Raw genomic sequence first — 24944 nt, 5'->3', positions numbered from 1 at the left:
GCCGCTCGCACCTGGTGATCTCGTACTAAGAAAAGTTGTGGGCACTTTGAAGAACCCAGCTTGGGGTAAGCTAGGACCAAACTGGGAAGGCCCCTATCGCATTGTTTCAGTAGCTAGCATAGGGTCATATCGGCTAGCTGACCTAGATGAAAGAATTGTACCACACCCATGGAATGTAAATAACCTTAGAAGGTATTATTATGAATAAAATGTGCTTTTGTTAGTTAACATTTTGAAATTATAAGTACCTCTGGGGTTTGAAATTACTGTTCTTAAGAATCAAACAGAAACTTGGTTAAGTGTAGTCCTCGGACCACAAACCTTGTGAAAATTGATATCTTATCATTTGTTAAACAGAACCTTAGTTATGCCGGGTCCTCGGACCTCCTACTTTGGGAAAATTAACATTTGAAGTTACTGTTCTTAAGAATCAAACAGAAACTTGGTTAAGTGTAGTCCTCGGACCACAAACCTTGTGGAAATTGATATCTTATCATTTGTTAAACAGAACCTTAGTTATGTCGGATCCTCGGACCTCCTACTTTGGAAAAATTAACATTTGAAGTTACTGTTCTTAAGAATCAAACAGAAACTTGGTTAAGTGTAGTCCTCGGACCACAAACCTTGTGAAAATTGATATCTTATCATTTGTTAAACAGAACCTTAGTTATGCGGGTCCTTGGACCTCCTACTTTGGGAAAATTAACATTTGAAGTTACGTTCTTAAGAATCAAACGAAACTTGGTTAAGTGTAGTCCTCGGACCACGAAACCTTGTGGAAATTGATATCTTATCATTTGTTAAAACAGAACCTTAGTTATGCCGGGTCCTCGGACCTCTTACGTAGGGAAAATTAACAGTTGAAGTTAATGTTCATAAGAATCAAACGAAACTTGGTTAAGTGTAGTCCTCGGACCACAAACCTTGTGGAAATTGATATCTTATCATTTGTTAAACAGAACCTTAGTTATGCCGGGTCCTCGGACCTCCTACTTTGGGAAAATTAACATTTGAAGTTACTGTTCTTAAGAATCAAACAGAAACTTGGTTAAGTGTAGTCCTCGGACCACAAACCTTGTGGAAATTGATATCTTATCATTTGTTAAACAGAAACTTGGTTAATTGTAGTCCTCGGACCACAAACTTTGTGGAAAATTAACATTTGAAGTTACTATTCTTAAGAATGAAATAGAAATTTGGTCAAGTGTAGTCCTCGGACCACAAATCTTGTCACTGTTCGTAATATCTTTTCGCTGTTCTTATTCTTATTACACATTTTATGGAAATCAGCGTCTCACCATTCGTTAACTTGGATCTCAAGTTCCAAATTTTTAAGTGTTAAACAAATTTTTGTAAGGAATGGTCTTCGGACCTTGCATCCTACTGAAAGCAATACGTCAGATTACAAAGGTTTAATCCTCATGTGAGTTGTCTAACTGTGACATTATTTAATATCCAAATTAAGTTACGTGGCTGTTTTGAAGTCATAGTTGTTTGCATGGTGGAGTTAGACTTATTTGTTTTGTTTTTCCCTTTAACTATTTGTTATTGAAAACTTTCATGGCAAGCGCAGAAGGAATAAAGGTAAAACAAAGATAACATGAACTAAAGTTGGATAAAAATGTTCTTCATTAATTATATATACAAAAAAGGAGGAGTACAAAAGGTTCTATCCTAGGCCTTAAGCTTGTGCAGGGGGTCTTGGAGGGAGCTGTTGCCAACCTCGGTACTCTTCAACTCCAGTTCAAAGGTGGACAAAACTTGCTTCCCTTTGTCTGCTGAAGGGACGAGGGGCTCCATGTCTTGAACTTGCTCCTTCTCGGCACCATCACACTTGTCCTTCTCTTTATAGGAACCTTCAGGTTCTGTAGGATCAGGAACAAGTTCTTGCGCTACAGGAGGAAGGGCAGGAGAGGCAGCAATATGAGGGTCTTCAATCTCCTGTATGTCTAGGGGAAGCCATATGTTCTCGAGCTTCCTCAGCTTGGAAGCTTGAGGAACCCCTGCCGCATTCATGGCCTCTCCCCAGACCAGCTGACAGTACTCTCGGCACAAGGCCGCAAAAGCCTCTGTCAGCTGTTCTTGCGTTCTGGTTACCAAATCCTGATAGCTGGCCTTCTTCGCGGCCTCCAGTGCGTGCTTATGGGCGCGAGCCTCCTCCTTCGCCCGCGTAAGCTCCTTTTCCAAGTCAGAGCGTGCCTTTTGGACTTGGGCAAGCTCGTCATCCTTTTGGCGGAGAAGCTTACGCTGCCTCTCCACTTGGCCCTCCATCGTCTTTAAGCTGGCCTTGTCACCATCTCTTTCTCTTTTCAAGTCATCCAGCTGTGACGTGATCTTCCCATTTTCTGCTAGGGCCTGGCCTAGGGACCTTTCTGCCTCTTGCCTTAGCTCTTGCTCCATCCCCGCGCTCTTCCGAGAATCCTCCATGAACTTCTCGGCCGCAAAAACTTCTTGGATGGACTGCAAAAATACCAGGAGGTTAAATGCAGTAAAGTGTTTGCAAATAAATAAAGTATGAGTGCGAGGTGGAACTTACCAGAGCTAAACCCCTTTTTAGTGAGAGGAACAGCTGCGGCTGGCCCATTTTCTCCAAGGATTCCATATCCTTTGGCAGCAGAAGAGGACGCTCTAACACCTCGGCTAAATGGTGGGCGTGGCCTTGTTGGACTGCCCTGATGCTGGAGTGGCAGGGAACTGGTGCGCCGTCTAATCGCAAGTCAGGGGACCAGGTAGCTGGAGCTCGGCACACCTAGGCGACGTCCCTGATCTCCCCACTTTCAACTGAGCGAGCGCGCCCTTTACCCTTGTCCAGCTTCTGCTGCTGGGTTGGCGGTGGCTGATGTTTCAGCTTCTTTGGCTTCTCGCCACCAGCCCCCTCGGCATCCACCTTTCTTTTCTTCTTAGAATCGTCGGTGGGAGGTTTGGGCTCGGCTGGAGGAGGAGGTGGTGGAAAGGCAGGAGGAACTTGGGACCCCCTCGTCCCCTTTTTCGCCACTCTTGCGCCTCTCGCTGTCATAAGGCCCTTCAGCTCGTCCATCTCTTCTTCAAGGGAGCTGTCGTCTGGACGCGCTATCACAAGACCTTCGATCCCAGAGGCCTCAGTCGCTTCTTCTTCCTCGTCGGAAAGGATAACAAACGGGTTTCCGCGAGGTCGTGGGGAGTCCTCGAGCCGAAACTGGTCTATCTCCTCATCCAACGTGTTCGAAGAAGACACTCGCTCCTCTGGGACAGGAATTGCCTGAGGGTGCACAGCGAGGGGAACTGCCGCTATGGCCTATGCGTACAACACTGTGTTTGGGGTGTCAGGGATGTCGTGGTCGGCCAGAAAGTGGGGTCTGGCTACGTTAATTCTCCTATGCCTTCGGTCACCCGCGATTATTGCGTTCTCGATCTCCTGGAAGTCCGAGGAGACGGGATTGTACCCCAGAATCAAGTGGGCCGCCCTAAGTTGTAAGTCTCTGCTGACGAACACCTTGGAGCGTAGCACTCTATTCAAATCTGCAACGTTGCAGTGGCTTAAGCGTGGGCGCACGTTTTGCTTATCTGCAAAGAAAAACATCCAAATAAAATGGTCAAATTCGTAGAACATATAATAAATTAAAGTTAGACGCTCAAGTAAATGTGAATACATATGCCTAGATGATTTGGGGAGTTATGGAGGGGGAAGTTAAATCCTAAGGTGTCGCACCTGGATCTCCCCACTCAACTGGGCAGTGGGGGTCGTCGTGCCAGTTCCCAGAGACGATGAGGTAGTCATCCTTCATGCCTTTATTGGACTTGGGCAAACAGGAGATCAACCTAACTACGCTGGAGCGGGATTTGATGTAATAACCTACTCCAGTGAGTTTGTGGCATTCGTACATAAAGACGACATCATACCACGGGAGGTTCAGACCCATTTGCTCGTTTAGAGCATCAACGCTTCCTAAGACCCTAAAAACGTTGGGGGCGCACGGATCGGGGCACAACCGATGGTTGCGGAGGTACTCCCTGGTTACGGGTTTCATTGGGAGGGTCATCCCACCTTCTACGAAGGCGACCATGGGGATGATGACCTCTACGGTTTTTCTAGAACCGGTCACGGCTTCCGTCGGGCAGTATTTTAGACCTACGTCACTGGGAATATGATACTTGGCTCTAAAACCTTCCATCCCAGCGGCGGTATCAACTAAACACTTAAACTTTCCCATCGGAAAGGAACGAAAAGTTAAGTTCTAAAAGGGAGAATGGTTATAAGGGGAGCCGAGGACAGGGTCCGAGGAGAAAGGGTTAAGAAAAAAGGAATAGTCACTTACAAATTTGAAGTTGTGCGAGTTTCCACGGATTTGTGCAGACAAAAGGTGATTATTGATGTTTTGATGGGATTAGCCTCTGAAGAAATAAATGAAGGCGCAGGTTCCCGAAGCGACACGACGTGCGGGAAGCAGCCTCGAAATCACATTTGTCCCGCCCAAATTTTCATGGAGTAACAAAGACCGTTGGATGCTCATCTCACTGTTGAACGTGGGGGACAAGGTGTAACTTACGGTAATGAATGCGCGCGTTTTTGAAAATAAAACCGCCAGGTGGCATCCTCTGGAACGCGAAACGGTTTCCACACATGCAGTTATTTACAAAACGTGTGGGGTAGGTCCTCGTTGAATCAAAACCCTATTTTTTTCCTCGGATGATGAAAAATAGAGTTTTGAGGGGCTATTGTGGGGAGTAAAATGGCCCAAGTGGGCATATGGGCCTTTGGACGGGAGAATGGAGGGCCGACCTGCTCCAGAATTAAACTCTACGAATTAGCCCATACGCCGAGGGTCCGAGGATACAGCCGATGGGGAGTTTATCCTCGGACAAGCCCAAGAGAACTCAAAACTTTATTATGAAGGTCAAAGTACAACTCTGGAAAGACTAATGGTTAAAGGGGGAAACCCTGAACCTTCTCGATGCACCAGTGTTAAAGAAAATATCAAGAGCAAAGGCTGCCACCCCCGCATTAAAGACTCTGCATCTACCTTCCTGGCCGCATTAATGGGGAAGTGACTCTTGAACAGTAGGGCTGAAACTTTTAGTCACTGTCCAAAAGGCATCAGGGAAGGAAGTATTTAAGGGGGGTGAAGGCCAAAGAGAGGGGGGCGGAAAAAAAGAAAGAAAATTAAGAACTGTAACCTTGAAAGAAGAAAGAGAAATAATACAGAAGTAGTCCTCGGCTCACGTCTGAGGAGGTCTATTTGCAATTATCGTTTATTATTTACAAGTGTTTGTAACTTCTAGCTTGTTATTAGATTCTCAGTACTTCTAACCTAGGTTCGAAACCCATACTCTACAAATTTCATTGTTTAAGGCTCATTGGGCCTGAGCCCGTAGTTGTCTTTGGGTCCAGGTGCAATTGTGCACTTACAGTATCCAAAGTAATTTTGTTTGAAACCGTCCTTAATATATTAATGTTAAATCTAAATACTAAAGTTAATAGTTTAAATAAACAGTAGAATCCTATTTAAAAAAAAAAAACAGTAGAATGAATACTAATTATAAGGGATTATTCCAATAGTTCAGAAAGCTACATGAGATAAAACAAATTTATTGAGAGTCTCCTAAAACACTCTTCCCTATAAATATATATATATATATATATATATATATATATATATATATATATATATTAATTAGTAATCTATATTTTACGATTTACCTCCTTCGAGTATCTAAAATAATATTAACTCTTAACATTTTGCAAAAATTACTCTCTTTCTTACATACTATGAACATATTAGATATAATGAGATTTTTTTTTTTTTTTGAGAGAGAGTTTTAAACCTATGGCGTCCGCTCTTAATGATAACTCTTTATTATCAGACCAAAACACTAATCAATTTTTGGTGTAGGCGAATGAAATTCTTATTTCGTCCTTAAGTTACCTCATTTATGTGAACTAAAACACTTGATTAAAGGAAATATTCTTAATTTGTTATTGTTTTATTAAGCTTGTGTTTGGTAAAAAATAAAAAATCAGTTTGTTTTACTATTCAATTTATTTTTATTACAATTCATGGGTTGCATTGCATTTTTGATACCATTTATGTGTTTCACTGTACAATTTCAGCTAATTTTTACTTTTAGTAAAAATTTTTCAATTTCAACGGATCCTAAACCGACCCTAATTAATGAAAAAAAAAATCAATTTTTGCTTTATCCAATTGATAATAAAAAAAAACGTTTAATGGGATAATAATTAGTAAATGGCAAACAAAATAAAGAAAATTGTAATTTTCTCTTATTATTGCAATTCTAATTTAACATAACTTTCAAAAATTTGGCTTCAAATAAAAACAAAACTTTCAAACAAAGTTTTCCACCGAAGCTAGCTGCCATACAAAAGTGGCAGCAGTTAGCTTCGTTCCATAAAACACAACAAAACAGAAAAAAAGTTAGCTCCGTTCCGCGGGACCCTTACGCCATTCCCAATATCTATAAACATCTTAATTTCCTCAAATTCCTTTCGTCTTGAAAATTTCAAAATTTATTGCGCGCACATATCAAAAAAAAAAAAAAAAAAAACCCTAAGCTTAGATTTTCAAGTTTTCCGACGATATTGATTATCCGGCGCCTCTCCGATCGTCGTCGATTTCCGGTTAGCGTTTTTTTTCTTTCAAGAATTGGATTCGAATATCATATGCTAGTGTGCTTTAATTTGCTCGATTCTTGATGAAAATTTCAGATGTATATATAGAATTTATGATTGGTTTTTGGTTTTGCCGAGAAAGCGATGGAGAACTGAGTTTTAAAGAGAAATTAAATATTTTCTCGGCAACCAAACAGTGTGCATTAAGAATTTTTGTTTTTTTGGTACCAGATGACGACCAGAAAACCCAGTAGCTGCTGCGCTATCTGTGAGAATTCAAATCAAGCTTCTATTTGTACCGTTTGTGTCAATTTCAGGTCTGATCTCTAAAATTATTGATTATTGTTGTGGAATTTTATGTTGTGTTTAAATTCTTGTAATCTGATCTTTATGTGTGAAACTTTATATGGTTTTTGCTTTATTGGAGATATATAATATGAGATTTGTGTATGAACATAGGGTCCAGATGGTGTTGTTAAGTATTTATTGTGACTGAGAAAAATTTGTATGTTGGTCTATTGTTTTGTAGGTTAAATGAGTACCACAATTTGTTAAGGTCGCAGAAGAGTCGCCGGGATTATTTGTATGCAAGATTGAGTGAAGTGGTTGTGGCAAAGGTTTGATTTTTATGTCTTGTGAATGCTCTTTCCGTTACCTTGTTTTGTTTTGTTTTTGCTTGAATGTCAATTGTTTATGTTTTACACCTCACCTTTAAGCAAATAAGCTACTAAAACATAAGCCTCTCCAAATGCATGCTTAAAAAGGATTTGGTGATTGGGGAGCATGGAAAATTTTATTTACACGAGAGCTGTACAGCCCAAGAAATGCATATGGGTGACGGCGACACTGTCAAGGCAACAGACCTAGGACCTTAAAAACTATAACAATCTCTATGGACCTCCTTTATTACAGAACTATCCAGTCTGAGATTACAAAAATTAATTTTTGGTGCGGTAATGGCTGAAGACTGTGATTCTGCAACCATGTATGAAAAGACATCTAATCTTGGATTGGATTCATATTTAAAACGAGTTCAGTTATAGATCCTTATGACATATGTTGCCTCCATGAGATGCTGCATAATGGGTCCTGGAGAATAAATCTGAAAATGCCAAAATTCTAAGTTACACACAACAGCAGTGAAACCTATTTCTACATGCTTGTGTTGTAAAAGCTTCAAAATAATGAAGCTGAGGAGCTATGAATGGAAAGATGGTTAACAGTGCCTATGTAAAGTTGCAGCATTTTGACTGAGTAATTGGTTATACAAGGTGGAATAATGGAATAGCCATCATGTGACCAGAGTAATGCCAATAAAAAAAAAAAATCGCTTGTTCAAATCATAGAATTGTGTATCTCAAATACATGTTGGGAAAGCGAATGGATTGGTTTCTATGTTGTCGAATTATTTCCAATTATTGTAAAAATTTGATGGATGATCCAATTTCACTTATAATGTACATATGTGGCTGCCGTTTCTATTGTTCTGTCACCCATTATTTTCTTGATTCATTCTCTTTTATGTTTCTTCTGTATTTGTGTAATTTGACTGTCTACTGTTTGTATTATATACCACTGTCAGTATTATGTAAAAGTGATCAAACTTGGCGTTTGAGTCATCTCAGGCCATTTCTTAATTTATTGTATGTAATATTTACTAGGGAAAGGCAGATGATCAAACAAATTGGAAAGTGCTTCACAAAGACAAGCGCTCAAAGTTGAAGGAGAAGCTCTGTAGTAATAAACAACAACTTGAGCAAGGTTGGTTGCCCCTTAATGATTTTCAAATGCAATTTAGGTTGAAAATTGTACGCATTTCTGTTTAGAAACCTCTTGGCTAATACCTACATTTACAGGGAAGGCTAGGATTGAGAGGATGTCTAATGATTTAAAAGATAAATATGGTGTGCTTGAATCAGCCCTTTCTATGGTATTACAGATTTTTTTTAGTTATCACGCTTTAAGTTTTGGTTTTAGTCACTTTTACTAGTTGATTTTCTGAAAGTATAAATGAATATGTATCATGCATTGGTTTTATCTTTGCAGTTGGAAAAGTATCGTGTGGAACAACTGGGAAAGTACTATCCTAACCTAATTTCCACTCAGACCTTAGGGCATGTGAGTGTTATTTTGCTTATTCAGTTATTCCTTTTGATTTTTGATGCTTTTTTTGAGCCTAGATTCCGTATATTTGTATCAACAGAGTGACAAATGAATATACTTATAATGGGCTGAGTTTAAGTTACCCTACTCAAAATCTCTACATTAAGTTAATATTTTTTTAATGCCATTTTTAGATCACATGTTCTTCCTTAAAAAAAAATTTTGTTCAAATTTCATATCCAGATGTTGTTTACTATTCAATGCATAAATTGCATTTATTATATTCTAAAATAGCAAATGCTCCTCTAACTTACCAATAAAAAAAGTACATTTAAAATGATAAAAAAAAAAAAAAAAACTAAAATTTTGAACAATTTATATATGAGATGGTTTTTAATCTCTAATTATGAGGAAAACATATAATCTAATGGTGGACTTGAAGAAACACATAGCCAATCTTCGCTATGCCCTGCTAATGTAGCCAATATATTGGAGAAGCTTCAACAGGATTTCTTGTGGGAAGGATTGGGAGAGGAGTAGATTCATCTTGTAGAATGGAGCATTGTTAGTATGTCTTTACATTCAGGAAGGTTGGGGGTTTGGAATTTGGCCACATGTAATCAAGTGTAATTGGGGAAGTGCTTTGGCGTTTTAGTTAGGAGCATGATTCTTAAAGAGAGCAGGGGGTTATTGTTGTTGTTGTTGTGAGGATAGTGGTGGTAAAATATGGTGAGTTAGCGAGGGTTGGACTTCACAGCCGCGATGATTCTCATGGTTGTGGTCTCTGGAAGGCAATTGGAACAAGATGGGATTATTTCTCTAGATTTACGGGCTTTGGTTTAGGTGATGGTAGAAAAATTAGATTTTGGGAGGATGTGTGGCTCTCCAACAGAAGATTAGCATCTTCATATCTTGTTGTTTCAGTTAGCTCTTAATAAAGAGGCAATGGTGTCAGATTGCTTGGAGTGGAGAAATAGAGTAGTCCATTGAAATCCTACATTTGTGCAATCTGCTCATGATTGGGAGTTAGAAATGTTTGCTTGTTTCTTCCAATCTCTCTATTCAATCTGGTCCAAACAGAGTATACATTGTTTTGGAGTTTGACAAAGAATTGATGTTTTTGTGTCAATCCCTTCTATGGCTGTTGGGAGGTACTAGCGGCTTGGAGTTTTCTTGGAAGGCTATATGGCAGGTAAAAGTCCTTACTTAGTGAAAGGAGTATGATGTTGGCAAATCAGTGTGACAAGTGTACACATAGTGAGGAAACTGTTGATTACTTGCCACTTCATTTTCCAGTGGCAATGGAGTTGTGGAACTTTATAATTGTAGTTTTTGGAGTTAGCTAGGTGATGCCTAGGACAATTAAAGAAATGATGTGACAATGGCGGCAAAGACCTTTTTCTTTCAGAAATAGAGTATTGAATGCAGTTCCTAGGTGTTTAATGTGGCATATTTGAAGGGAGAGGAATAGGAAGATCTTTGAAGATCAAGGCGTTTCTACCTTGGGGTAAAATCACATTTTGTAGGGACATTATTCAATTTTTTTTGGATCCAAGTAGACCTTTGCCTTTTGATTTTATTGAGGACTTTGCTATGTAATTTTGTAAAGAATCTTAGGGTATATACCTTAGATTCTTCCCTTGTAAAGCTGTTTCATTTCAAATGAGACATTTTTACTTATAAAAATTGAAGAGAAAAGAAAAAATATTGGGTGGTGTAACATTAATCAAAATTTATAACATGTGTAACTTGAACTAACCATATTTATAAGTTGGTTTATTTTGAATTTATATGTTACAATGCTTGAGGGTAAAAATATAGGTGTTGTGTATTTTTGTTCCTCTCTTCTATATGAATATGTTTTTTTTCATCTAAAAACTGATGTTGATTTTTTAAATGACAGATGGCAATCACTGCTGAACGTCTTCATAAACAGTCCGTGGTCATAAAACAAATATGCAAATTGTTCCCCCTACGTCGGGTAAGCTCTTAAAAAATATCTTGATTTCTGCAAGTTAGTCAGTGTTGTTAAGTTTGGTTTACTAATTTACTAAACATATTTTGTTGATAACTCATGATCAGCATGTTATTTTCATATCTGTTTATTTCTTATCCAAAAAAAAGAGCATGTTATCTGCATATGACTTTTTATTGCATTTTAAATATATGTACAGTTTGGGATGCCTTTTCTTTTAAAAAAAGTCCTTTTTATTTCAAATACTCAACTACAGTCTTTCTGGCAAGAAACTATATATTTCAAAATCAATTAGCATTTGTTATATCTTAACAGATGTTTAGGCTGGTGACTTAAAAATTTATTTTGCAATTCCAAGCTTCCAATCTCATGAAAGAGAAAAAAAAGAAAAAAGACATTTTTAAGAATGAAAGAGAAAAAAAGAAAAAAGACATTTTTAAGCTTCTAATCTATTATGAGTCCAATTGAGTATTGGTGCTTATAGCGCGGATGGTTAAAGATGCATGATTATCATATAATCACAAATTGGCTAGAATGAAGGCTGCATGAAGCTGATTGAATATGGTTTTCAAATAACATGTTTCTCAAATGAACAACTTCAAGGAGCCTTAGATTTCAACTACTTGTTGGCAGTAGTCATTATTATATAGTAGGAAACATGATATTGTTGAAATAAAGATAAAAACTAATGTTAGGTCACAAGAGGCATACAGTCAAAAGGTGTACATTTTCAGAAGCCTTGGCTTGTGGGTCATGTGCCTTGTAAATTTATACCTTCGAATTTTTAATCGTCAAGTCATTTTGTAACTGCCTTGCCCCTGAGGCCTGCCCAAAAAAAAAAAATAAATAAATAAATAAAGATATTCTGAGTTTGCACTTATTGTTAATGTGTGTGTCCTTTGCACAGCCTTCAGCTTTCTTACTTGTTATTTAAAAACATCAGTTAGAAGTACTGAATTTTAAGCAATTTACATTGGAATTAGAAGGTTAATATAGATACAAATATAAAATCCTTGGGGAGTTGATTATAATTTTTTGACCCAATCGTTCCCGGGAACGGAAAATAAATTTTTTTCATTGTAATTTGGGATTTTGATATTTTACCACTATAGTTCATTTCCAGTGTACTTGGGTTGGCTATCTTTTTAATAAAAGTTATGTTACTTATCAAAAAAAAAAAAAAATTTATGACCCAATCGAACAAATCAGGAGAAAAAATCCCACTGAAAATAAGAAAAGGATAAGAGAAAATAAAAGAAAGTGATACTTGTTTGTTTTCTTGGTCCATATAAGGTCCAAAATGATATAATTTCCCAAAAGTAGCTTTTCAATGAAACATGAGATGATGTTTTGGTTTATAATTATTTTCATCAAATATGTGGTAAAATATGAGCTCCACATTGCCTTGGTGTTTTCTCAACTCTGGGCATATTCTTTTTATGTTTTAGGTGATCGTAGATGGTGAAAGAAAAGATGGGTCTACAGTTCAATATGATCAAATTTGCAATGCACGCTTACCAAGAGGACTTGATCCTCACTCTGTTCCATCAGAAGAGCTTGCTGCATCTTTGGGGTAAATTTTTCTCTTGAGGCTATATTTGCATGCATATTTAGAAGCAGATTTTTGCAGTGGTATTGAATATCTTATGATCACCCTATAATGCTGCTATTCTTTTACGTACTCATATTTTGGGGGTTTTTTTTTTTTTTTGATAAGTAAGAATGATATATATACGAAAGGTTACTCTATGCCTGAAAAACACAGAGCAACCCAGAAAATACAAGAAGAAGAAAACAAAGAGAAACAAGAGAGAAAACCAAACAACAAAGAAATTACAATAGGAAAAGGGAGCAAAGAAAAGAAGGGAGGGAATCACTATACGTGAGTCCCCACGCCCGAGACCAATCAAAGAGAGTTCCACTAAAAGAAGCAAGCAACTGATCACTAGAGCTATCCAAATCCTCAAAAGTCTTCCGGTTCTGCTCCTTCCAAATACACCATAGGATGCATAACGGGACTAAATTCCAGATCTGAGACGAATGCTTCTCCAGCCAATTCTACCATCCAAAAAGCAAGTCTGGAATCGAACTAGGCATAACCCAAGCCAAGCCAAAAGTTATAAAAACAAAGCTCCATAACTGATAGGCCACTTCACAATGAAGAAGTAGGTGATCTACTGTCTCTCCACAATGACGGCACATAATGCACCAATCCACAAAATCCAATCTCCTCAATCTCAGATTGTCTTCCATTAGGATCTTATTCCAAGCTACACACCAAACAAAAAAAAAAACTCGCCTAGGGGCCTTTACTCTCCAAATAGCTTTCCAAGGAAAGATAGTTGAAGGAGAATTTCTTAATTTGTTATAGTACGACCGGATGTCAAAAGCCCCATTAGGCTTCAATTTTCATCTCATCCGGTCTCCAACATTCATAGGAGGGGTTATAGCACTCAACATACGAAGAAACCGCAGCCTTTCATCCATCTCCCAATCATTAAAAAATTTACTAAACCGAACATTCCAAAATCTTCTATCCTTCGCCCCCTGCCTATGCAAAGAAGCTTCAACAGAAGCCTCCTTATCAATGGCAATGCCATACAGCCTTGGAAAAGCCAATTGAAAATGTTGATCCCCATACCACCCATCCTGCCAAAACCTCACCCTATTCCCCAACCCAACCACAAACTGACAATTTTTGCTGAAATCCTTCCAACCCATGCGGATACTTCTCCACAAACCACACCCATGAGCTCCCCTACCCAGCTTTGAGGTCCATCCCCCCCAATCTTCCCCATATTTTGAAGCTACTACCCGCCTCCATAACCGACCCTCTTCCTTTCCAAACCGCCACAACCATTTCCCCAATAAAGCCTTATTAAAGGTAGTGAGTTTCCTTATCCCTAAGCCACCATTGACTATAGACGCATAAACTTTGTCCTATCCTACCAAATAAATCTTGCTATCTCCCCATAGGAAATCCCTTTGCAACTTTTCAATTTTATTAGTCACATGAGTAGGAATTGTGAATAACGATAGAAAGTAAGTCGGAAGACTAGAAAGCGTACTCTTGAGTAACATCAAACGACCCCCCTTAGACAAGTACAACTTCTTCCACCTAGATAATTTCCGCTTAATATTTTCCAAAATTGTATTCCAAATTGAAGGGGAATTGTGAGGAGCCCCCAGCGGCATGCCAAGATACAACATAGGTAAAAATCCAACTTTGCAAACCCAAGATATCAGCCAGAGCATGCACATCACCAATTTCGCTCTTATGCACATTGACCTTTAAACCTGTTACCGCTTGAAAACTAAGGAGCAACAACCGAATATGAAGAATTTGCTCCACATCTGCATCACAAAAGAGGATAGTATCATTTGCAAATAATAGATGTGAAACGCGTTCCCCACCATCCCTCCTACCCTCGAGATTAAAACCACGAATCAAGCCAGCTCCCTCCATTCTTCTCAACATACTACTAAACACTTCCATCAAGATCAAAAATAGCATAGGAGATAGCGGTTCTCCTTGTCTTAAACCCCTTGAGCTACCAAAGAAATCAGCTGGGGACCCATTAATCAAAACAAAGAACTGAATTGTGGATATACAAGAACGAACCCATCGTATTCACTCCAAAACCCATCCTATTCAGCAGATACAACAAAGCCTCCCAATTCACATGATCGTAGGCTTTCTCCATATCGAGCTTACAAATGACTCCAGGTTTAATTTATCGAGCTTACAAGCCTCCCAATTTTGGGGTTAATTTATATGTATCCTGCCAATACAGTTATTCATATTGTTAAAGAAGTCTGTTCAGTTGGATTACGCTTAGCTAAGCTAAATTGTTGTTGTCTTTTATACTAATCAGTAATTACCATGATTGTTAAACAGATACATGGTGCAACTTCTAAATCTTGTTGCTCAGAACTTGGCATCTCCTGTGCTTCATAACTCTGGTTTTGCAGTAAGCACTGATTTACCCTTCATATGACAGTTTTAAATTGTTTTACCTACAAACTGTGATTTTGGGTTCTGTTATTCTCTATGCTTTTTGTGGAGATGGAGCTTTACTTTTGAACATAGATGACATGGCTATCTTGAAGTTGAATTCTGTTGAAGTGTTTTGTCAAATATTTATGAGGTTTTCTAAATTTAGGATTGACATTCTTTCATTATTGTTTTTGTGAGGTTTGGTTAATTTATATAGCTTACATTTTAGGCATAGTTTGCAATTCGCTGAAAATATTGTGTTTAAAGCTTTACTTTTTTTTACATGAAATTGGAAATCCTTAAATATGCCTCTGTCAACTAGCTTCCATGCTCCCTATTCTAGGCTATAATTATTGTTAATGGAAATATTTTTAGATCCAATATAAAAACAATTCTGGCTTTGTACTCTTGAAGTTCCAGTATTTTCCTATCGGTTGCCAATATACCCTCCTTAGTGTGCTTTTTCTTTAGATGGGACATATGAAGCTTCAAAAAGGCAATGAATATGATTTTTCATGTTGTATATTTGGATTCTTTTACTTATATTCTTTGTTGCTATGTGTGTTATAAATTTATTTCAGGGTTCTTGCTCTAGAATATGGCAACGAGATTCTTATTGGGATGCACGTCCATCATCTCGAGGGTACTTGTCTGGCAAAATTATTGACTTGTCTTACCTGGGTTTATCAGCATGTTGAACTGAATATACTTTCTGATGTGCAGCAATGAATACCCCCTTTTTATACCACGCCAAAATTATTGCTCCACTAGCGGGGAAAACTCATGGTCTGATAGAAGCTCATGTAATTTTGGTGTTGCTTCAATGGAATCTGAGAGGAAACCACGCCTGGAATCTTCTGGAAGTAGTAGCTTTAATTTTTCTTCTGCTTCTCTGCATTCTGCTGAAACACATAAGGACTTGCAGAAAGGGATTTCACTTCTCAAGAAAAGTGTGGCATGCATAACTGCATACTATTTTAACTCGCTATGTTTGGACGTCCCTTCCGAGGCATCTACTTTTGAAGCATTTGCAAAGTTATTGGCCAAACTATCTTCGTCCAAGGAAGTTCGATCTGTTTTCTCTGTGAGAATGGCTTGTTCAAGGTATGTTGTCCCATGTTTCCCCTTATTACATGATTTATGTTTTGGGCATCATCATTTCTGTTTTATCATGTATAAATGAAGAAGAATTGTCATGATATATTTTTGGACATTGCCTGAAGTTCTCAAGTAGTATATCCTTACAAAATAAATAATTGTGAAATTTGTTAGTAATACATCCTAATTGTAGCATCTGACTAGGCAGTACTTATTTCAGAGTTGGGCTTACAAATGAGCCCTCTGGCTTGCTACAATGAGTAGAGGATTATGCATCGGAATGGTTCAGGTGTTATATTATTTGTCTTTCCGACTAAAGGTCTCTCATTTATGCAATATATTAGTCAACCTATCTATTATGTTAAGCCAAACTTTCAGAAAATGCTTTTATGACATTAATTATGAGTGAATTCACAATTATTCCAAACAAAATTCCTCGATGGAAAACAATAGGGTTCCCTGCAACCAAGAAATGAAAATGAGGGATTGAGGGACAGAGATAGGCGTATGCCTAATGTACTTGTATGTTCAAAATGTTAATATTGGAAATTTTTTGAAGTTGGGGGGATCAAGTCCTAGAATCTGGATCATGAAGAAAGTGTAATAACATTTCCTTAGATCATGGAGATTTTGAGATGGTGGATCAATGCAGTTTGTTGTGTAGATTTTTGATATGATGTTTGGTGAGTTTGGTCTAGGTTTAAATGGAAATTTCCTTTATATATATATTTAGCAGAAATTATTTGAGCGTATGTTTCTTTTTGTCACTTCTATACGAATCAATATTTCTTTCAACAATTGAAATTTGCCAAAAGAACAGGCCTATAAAATCCTCTGTGCTGGGGTCAGAATGATTTTGTACAAAAATTTGTTACCAAGGTTGGTTTTGCCAAAAACTTTCACAATTGTCTTTTGGAGAACTGTATTTACTAACATGTCATCAATGACCCAAAGTCATTAGCAATATTGTACTTGTAATACCAAGTATAGATAAAACTTTTTTCTCTGTTGTGCATGACATTTGCTCTTAATCTTCAGGTCGAGTAAACAAGTTGAACAAATGAACAAATCTGTATGGAATGTGGATTCTGCCATTTCGTCAATCACTCTACTGGAAAGTGCACATGCATTGCCTACAATGGTATAAGTCAGGAAGTCAAACGTTGTTTTAGTAGAATTTTTGAATGTTCAACTGAAGACTTTTTTGCTTCATTACATTTGGCATTTGTTTGTGCTTTCTTGGCTGTGGCTTACCAAAAGACCTACTTTTTTGTTGTTGAAACTATTCATAACCATCATATTATTATTTTATTTTATTTTAGAGGTGGGGCCTTGGCACGATGACAAGTGCCTTCCACTGAGAACGACAAGCCAAGAGTTCAAGAATTAGCCTCTCCAAAAAATTGGGGGTAAGGCTACGTACCTGACCTCTCCCAAATCCTACAAAGGTGGGAGCTTTTTGCACTGGGTACAGCCTTTTTTTTATTCCTTGTCCCTCCTCCCTCCCAATACCAGGAAAAAGAACCCTCCCACTCTGTCTGTCCACACACCCAAGAGGGGTTGGATCACTAGGAATTGGGAACTGAGGAAGCTATGATTGTGAAATATCATTTCTCACCTGTTTCTTTGCTTTTTTCTTAATTATAATTATAATTATTTTGCTGTAATTTTCTCTCCTGTTGCTATGTGCGGAAAGATGGAGTTGTCAAGGGCATTGTAGCTCAACTGACACCTCCTAGTGTTTCTAACGGAGACATCCAGGTTCAACACCCCCTCCCCTCATTGTAATTATCGAATCATCAAAACGAATATGAGGAAAGATTGAGTGAATAACAATTACATGATATGGTGTTCAAGACAGGGACCTTAAAACAAAATCAATTGTGAGTGGGTTGGATCACTTGTTATGGGAAACTGAGGTGGCAATGGCTGTGAAACGTCATTTCTCACCTGTTGTTTTTTTTAGGGGGTTAAGTTTCTCTGCTGTTACTATGTGCGGAAAGATGCAGTGAATAACAATTAAATGATTTGGTGCTCTAGACGGGGACCTTAAAACAAAATCAATTTTTACTCTTCGACACACTTGTTGGTTCCTTAAGCATATAGTGTACATGTGGGACTTACATAACATGGCTAGGAAGGGACATTTAGCATAGCTTATATGTTACTTTGTCAAGAGGGATCTGGTGGGGAGAGATTGTATTTCCATTTATGCCTGTTTTTCTAAAGAAGCCAATAAGCTTTAGCTCAAATGGCACTCCACCCTGTAAGAGCTGGGATGAGGGCTAGGTCATGGGGTCAAAACCCACATGCATGTGTAATTGCTGACTAATCACTAAAGAACTAAACATTATGGCTACTGTGGGATATTGTATTTTTCTGTAGGTATGTTGTATTTGATGTTCATCTATTTTTTTTGCCTTCCAGAAAAACATTTGTGAGAACCTTCGAAATTCTGCTGCCAGTTATCTTTATGCCACTGAATTGTCTGATAATGGAAAGAATGAATGCCTCATTGAAGGATGGGATATTGTGGAGCATCCCCACTTTCCTCCTCCCCCATCACAATCAGAGGATGTTGAGCATTGGACTCGAGCCATGTTCATTGATGCCACAAAGAAATGATCTTGTAAGTCCTATACCTTTTCCATTCAGTAGTTGTTCATCTTGGCAGTTGTTTAGCACTTGTGATTTCACCTTTGTCTAAAATCATTCTCAACATGGGTTAGGATCCACTCCATTTACCTTAAAACTGACAAAAGCTAATTCTATGTTAAGAATTAAATTAGACAAATCTAAGATGTAAATGGTGCCACATTATTTAAAATCTCATACCAGCAAATACATTGTTTAAAGGGATGGTAACTGATTTTAAATAATGTGGCGCTTTGCGCACCTTAAAATTTTTCAAAATTAAATCTGTGATGTGAATTGGCGTCAGTCCATTTCAAAAGCGAATGGAAAAGGATCCTTATCTGTCGGACATCTACACAAAAGTGAACCTTAATTACTTTAAATGCGTACTGAAGAACTTTGTTAGAATAAGTTTTTGAATCTATTTTGCTCTTAAGTTTTACATGCTGTGGTTGTTATACACACGCATAGACACATCTTTCTATGTTTGAAGTTGGCCATCTAGTAAACATCAGTACATCATGCCCATGTTTATGTCTAGAAATCAAGGTTTAATGCCAAAAAAAAGCTGATACAAAAATCTTTTCCTAACTATTGCTTCTCTAAGATGCGATTCTTCTTAATTACATACATGGATGGAAACATGTTTTGGAGATTGGAAAGAGTGAATTTCCTCGTATGTTTATGTATAATTTGCATCAGGAAGTCAATGGTGTATGGTAACATGCAGTATAAGCTTAAAAGGATTTTGTTTCTTTTGGTTTGAATTTTTATGTCTGTAGTGTCTATGAATTTCTTTTTTCCAATCATGACTCCTGATAGTTTAGATGCCTTATCAGAGTATAGCATTTGAATGGAGATATGGCTGTGTACTTGATTCACATGTTTCAAATTTGTTATTAAGGTATCAAGGCCTTTTCTTACTAATTGATTTCTTTTTGTGCATGTTTTATTTGATAGGGCTCATGGAAGAAGGCACTTAACAAGAGATGAAGATTGCATGGAGGATTAACATGTTTGGCCTTTACCTTTTACTCGTAAATAGAGATGATATCAAAAGGTGTGCAATTGTGCATAACTGTATGTACATATCTGTAAAGATAGTAGTTTTAGGATTTTTCCTCCCCAATCATAGCCTTTCTTTTTAGACACAAGCAATATTTATATTCATCATTCATCCAAGAAAGAAGATACACATCTGTTGCCAACAATACTTTGCATTGATTTTAAGGAGAAATATATAGCTTTAATTTTATATGTTCATCAAGTTCTCTTTAATTAGAAATATTCTGAAGATGAATCTATTTATATTATGTACTTCCTACTACGAATTGATTCATTAATTTTTCATCCTTCAAAAGTGGAAAGAATAGGGTCCTAACATATCGAGAGTTTTTCTTTGGAGAAAGGAATCCTCCCAATTTGACAGGGTGAGACAGATTTTATGCAAGGGAAGCCAAGTGTCCAGTGCAATGTTAAACACAGATTTAGGAGCTTCTCTTTCTTCAGCCCTAACTGATACAAAGTTACGGGATTCCTCAATGAAATAATGGTACATAAACTTGTGCCACAACCTTGAAGTTAGTTTTTAGGTTCAACCATAGCTACAATGCTGAGAGTTGCTGCATCTGGCTTCTCTCACCCATGCAGTAAACTATTTCTTAATGAATAACGCACCTTGCATACCCGGCCCAGACGAATTGTCAACGGGGGATATTGAAGAGCTTCATTTTCTGAAGGATTGGTGAGATTGACGGACTCAAATATCTAGAATCTGGATGGTTTAGCTGTGTTGTGTCTTATAATAGGCAGCCAAATATTATTTTCAGACTTCCTGAAACCCTCACAGTGACTTCTCGTCCTCTTTGATATGGTTGTTCATATTGGATTTCCAATCAAGACAGCTGATTGAAATTTTTTCGTTCGCAGACACATTTAGAACATCTCTCAATAGCTTGTTACAATAGGCTTATGTTAAATGGGATTGTACTGGGTCTATGTTAAAGTGCTGTTTGTGAGGAAACATCTCCGCAGGTTGTGAGAAAGGCTGTCAACAAAATTTGATATAATCACAGGAGTAATTCACTAATTAAGAGTTTGGTAAAAAGAAAATTATTTGGTAGTACCCGCAAAATTAGAACAACTTTTTTAATAGTTAGACGTCAATATTGTGACATAAAATGGAAATATGATTAATCTAGTCGACAGCAAACATGAGAATTAACTTAAAAGAAGATTTGAGATCAAACAAGGCCACAATATCCTCAATTCAAATTAGTCTTTTAAAAACTAACCTAATAACTACCCCCATTTCCCCATTGAAGATTCACCCTTTGGAGAGCTATGTGGCATAGTTGCGCAACTACATAAAACCTTGAACTTCTTACTTCTTCCTCTTCTTTGGGGGTGGAAGGGCCTCTTCTTCATCCTCTTCAGCATCCTCTGGCTCCTCTTCTTCCACAGTTTCTTCCTCATCCTCGCCCCCAGCTTCATCATCATCATTGTCTTCATCTTCTTCATTGTCGTCATTGTTGTCATCATCGTCGTCGTCGTCATCATCATCATCATTATGTTCATTGTCATTTCCCTCTTCCTCGCCTTCTGCATTCTCTTCCCCAGCTCCATCAGCCTGTCCTTCAGACCCCTTCTTAGAGTTGCCCCCATTGTTGTTGGGATTTTTTCCATAACCCCCTCCCTCTTCAGAAGACAGCTCCTCTTCACCTTCTCCGAAGCCACCATCCCCATCATCTTTGTCATTGCCTTCACCACCATCTTCCTCACCATCAACTACTTCCGGGTGACACTTACTGTCATAGTCACCCTCACTTTTGGGTCTAGTACTAAGTAACACCCCAAAAGGATCCTGAAATGGTTATAATTAAAAAAAGTAAGAAAGTCAATGAATACTGGAAATGCACTTGCAGAGTTGTAGTAGGAACAAAACTATAAAGCAATCAAACCCGTGAACTAACACGGTTCTATTTATCACCATCTCCAACCCCTTTTTGGAGAGGCAATCTGTGGATCACCAAGTCCATAATAATTGAAGTAAAATGACAATGAAAATTCGCAAAGGCCAAGGTGCGTTGTTGATTTTACATTGGAATTCGAAGGGTGATAAACTTTGCTTAAATGGGTGTCGATTTAGATTGTTATAATGCTTTATATTACTAGGTATGGCATGGATCCACATGGTCAGAATCCAGGAAATCATCATATGCATCCAGTGCAACCAATGCACAAAATACTGCCTTCAGTATGAGGGTCACAAGGTATGTATTAAATGACCAATTTATGCCTATTTCCACATAATTTTATGAACATGTCGCTAGCAAAAGTGTAATTAAAATAATGCCATACTATGGTGAAGTTTAGAAAGGTATATTTATTTATTTTTTTGATAGGAGAAGGTATATTTATTTACATTTTACAATGCCAGAGATGTCATTTTTCATCGAACCGGCACCTAATTTTGGATTAGAGGGTGGGCCTAAATGCCAGGGGCAATTAAAAGCCCAAACTAGAATTGTATTTGTACCCTAAGGTACTGAGAGGCCTGACACTCCATAACAGAATTTGTCATTTTTTTTTTTATTGAGAAAAACAAAAAATGCCAGTTCACATCATGGAATTGGAGCATATCAAAATCAATAACTTCACCATCAAAACGAAAAAAAAAAATCAATAACATCTCTAAGATACTAACGAACAAAGTTGCAACGAATATTCGAATATTTTACCCACCTCAAATAAATAAATCTTACTAAATTAATTGCCAGTCACAGACAAGAGGCAAAAAAAGAAGAGATTTTTTGAGGTTTGACTTTAAAATTACTTATTTTTGAATTTCGATATTAGTTAAAAAAAAAGACCATCTCAACCAACTATTTATAATTTTTAAACAACATTACACATTTTTTTACCTACATATATTTTAAAACATATTTTTAAATGCATATTCCAAACATCCTTAAGTTTCCCTTTCAGTTCCGGACAATATTTTGTATTTTCAAAGATCAGAAACTGTACCAAAGCCCTATCAAAAAAAGAAAAAAAAAGAAACTGTACCTAAGGGCCTACCTTAGCCAAAAAGCCCATACCATAAAAGTAAATTTTTAGAATAATAATAATAATAATACTACTAATAAAAACAAACAACAAGAAACTCATCTTGGAAAAATCAAATTTACCAACAAAAAAAAGAAGCAGATTTATCTTTCTTTCTATTTTATAAAAATTAAGAAATAACAGGTTTAACTTTGATTTGCATGAAAAAGAACAAAAAAACACCATAAAAAGAAAAAGGAAAAAAAAAGAAAAAAAAGGGAGAAGTGAACTGACTTGAGAGATTAGGTGAGTCGTAAGCAAAGCTGAGGTAAGCAGAGTAGCTACAGATCCCAAAGCGCACGTTAGCAACAAACCCTCCTCGTTAACAACCTTAACCTTAACGTCAACGAACCCCTTTTTACTCTCCATTTGTAAGCTTCCTCCTCTGTGCTGTGCACTGTCTGAACAACAACAACATAAACACCGTCAGATCTGTTTTCAAGGTCAGGACCCACCGTCCGATCTCCACATATACTTACAATTATCCAAACAGAACAGAACCCAAAAAAATAAAAAAACAGTCAACAAAAGTAGAACTTTCTCACAGAAAATTGAGGAAACAGCACAAAGAAGGTGCAAAATAATATATTAATTTTAGTCAATACCCAGATCTGAGAATTCAACAAAATAAAGAAAGAAACAAACTTTTTTTCATAAATGAGTAGAAAATAAAAAAAAATGAAGGAGAATAAGACAAAAGATTATATACAAGAAGAAGAAGAAGAAGAAGAAGAAGAAGAAAGAGGTGTTGGGAAAGTTACCTGAAAAGGAAAAGGGCTATTATGGTTTAGACTTTAGTTTAGATGGAGTTAGCTGTGGAAGGAAACTGAGAATTAAAAGTGGGGAATTGAAAGGTACAGAAAAACAAGCATGGAAATTTGAAGGTGTTGTTGTTGTTGCAAAGTATATGAAAAAGAAAAAGAAAGAAAGGGCAAAAGGTTAAATTCAAAAGGAATCGAATTCAAAATATGTGTGGTGGAGGTGGAGGTGGAGGTGGAGGTGGAGCAAAAGCTAGCGTACCTGAGTTTTTGAGAGAGAAAGAGATAGTGCCCGTAAAGTTTCGGTCAGTGTTTGGAGGCCCAATTCGCAGCTTGGGCAGTCACAGTACCATGCTAATTCGGCTGCCCGAGATATAATAGTAATACTACTATAGAAGAGAGAGAGAGAGAGAGAGACAGAGAGAGAGGTGTTGGAATAGTCTTGGTCTCTGTGTGTATGTTATATTTATGTATGGTCGTCTGTTAATGCACTCTCTAGTCTATACATATAAATTAGGTGCTGTGTCTTCTGTGCATCCTTTGCATTTAACTAGCTTGCCGACACGTATACTAATGCACTAGATACAAGTCGTGTTCTAAAAATATGCTCACAGACCAATTCGGTAATGACAAGGAAAAGTTGGATAAGGTTTTTGATTGGTTACTTTGGATTAAGCATGCATGGAAATGACATTGGAATTGATTGCAGAGTAGAGTATGGAGAATTTTACCATTTTAATATTTAACTACTTCAAATTTTTAAGCATTATTTGACCATTCAAACCCAAACCCAATAACTTGGTTATATTAACTCCTGTTCTAGTTGATCACAGCTGTCTCAATTCTCAACAATATCGTTAATTTTAGTTGGTTGTTGTTAGTAGGTGCCTTGGAATATTTGTTAATATGCCATTTGAAAAAAGTTTTGATATTACTTTTATAAAAATATAAAAATTGTAAAAAAAAAAAACTATTTGTCTTTTTCTTTTTTCCAATTAAGTTTTTAAAAATATTTCATAAGCCGATACTCTTAAAGTTATTGATTAACTTTTCTCATTTTAGATTGTGTTTACTTATGCTGCATGTAAAGTTGACCAATTTGTTTTCCCAATATTATAAATTAAGTGATGTTAAGGTTATTATAAATTTCACACAAAAGAATCAAATGGTAATTTATTACGTTATATAAGTGATATCAAGTGTATTTTGTTACATCAATTTGTAAGTATTTTGTAGAAAAATATATTATAATAGTAAACTAATAATTTTAACATTTTTCTTAAAAATTTAATACGATTTTTTTACTAATAAAATAATATAAAAAAATTATTTCCATTAAATAATTAAATTCAATTATTTGATTTATTTATTAATGAAAATCACATAATTAATTAATAACTTAGTTTTACCTAATCCGATCACCTATATATGGTCATCAAGTTGTCTTCAAACTTCTCCCTTAAGTTTGAGGAGGGATGTTAAAGATCTCAAATCAAATCCTAACTAGGCCAAAGTTAGTTGTCCATCCTACTTTGTGTGCAGTCAAAAAAATACTAATTGTAGTGCACATATTGTACCGATTAGTTTAAAGTTTGGCCCACTATAAATACTCTACAATATGTTTATTGTAATACAAAAAATTTCACCGTAAAGACGTAGTCATCA

General features: G+C 36.9%; 2 protein-coding genes across 3 annotated transcripts; one reads left to right on the top strand and one right to left on the bottom strand.

The window, feature by feature from the left end:
* The first annotated feature begins 6339 nt into the window (after positions 1-6339).
* On the top strand, positions 6340-19677 carry LOC142613545 (uncharacterized). Its single transcript, XM_075785928.1, has 14 exons — positions 6340-6616; positions 6839-6924; positions 7137-7224; positions 8269-8368; positions 8464-8537; positions 8654-8725; positions 10614-10691; positions 12134-12258; positions 14584-14656; positions 15264-15325; positions 15406-15786; positions 16819-16921; positions 18208-18409; positions 19375-19677. Exons 2-13 carry the CDS (start codon positions 6839-6841, stop codon positions 18403-18405), a joined length of 1440 nt encoding a protein of 479 aa, XP_075642043.1. The 5' UTR covers positions 6340-6616; the 3' UTR covers positions 18406-18409; positions 19375-19677.
* Positions 19678-20582: 905 nt separating this feature from the next.
* Positions 20583-23800, bottom strand: LOC142613377 (uncharacterized). 2 transcript variants are annotated; one of them, XM_075785709.1, is made up of 4 exons: positions 23542-23798; positions 23283-23334; positions 22756-22922; positions 20583-21277 (listed from the first exon to the last, which is right to left on the bottom strand). In XM_075785709.1, the coding sequence occupies exons 3-4, from the start codon at positions 22888-22890 to the stop codon at positions 20798-20800; spliced, it is 615 nt and encodes a 204-aa protein (XP_075641824.1). In that variant the 5' UTR covers positions 22891-22922; positions 23283-23334; positions 23542-23798; the 3' UTR covers positions 20583-20797. The 2 variants fall into 2 exon arrangements, with proteins under 2 accessions (XP_075641824.1, XP_075641823.1); XM_075785708.1 differs by lacking the exon at positions 23283-23334 and having other exon boundaries at positions 23542-23800.
* Positions 23801-24944: the final 1144 nt, after the last annotated feature.

The sequence above is a fragment of the Castanea sativa genome, chromosome 10, assembly GCF_040712315.1.
Source record: "Castanea sativa cultivar Marrone di Chiusa Pesio chromosome 10, ASM4071231v1".
NCBI classification, from domain to species: domain Eukaryota; kingdom Viridiplantae; phylum Streptophyta; class Magnoliopsida; order Fagales; family Fagaceae; genus Castanea; species Castanea sativa.
The sequence above is the reverse complement of the archived record's forward strand: the minus strand, read 5'-3'. Positions and strand labels throughout refer to the sequence as shown.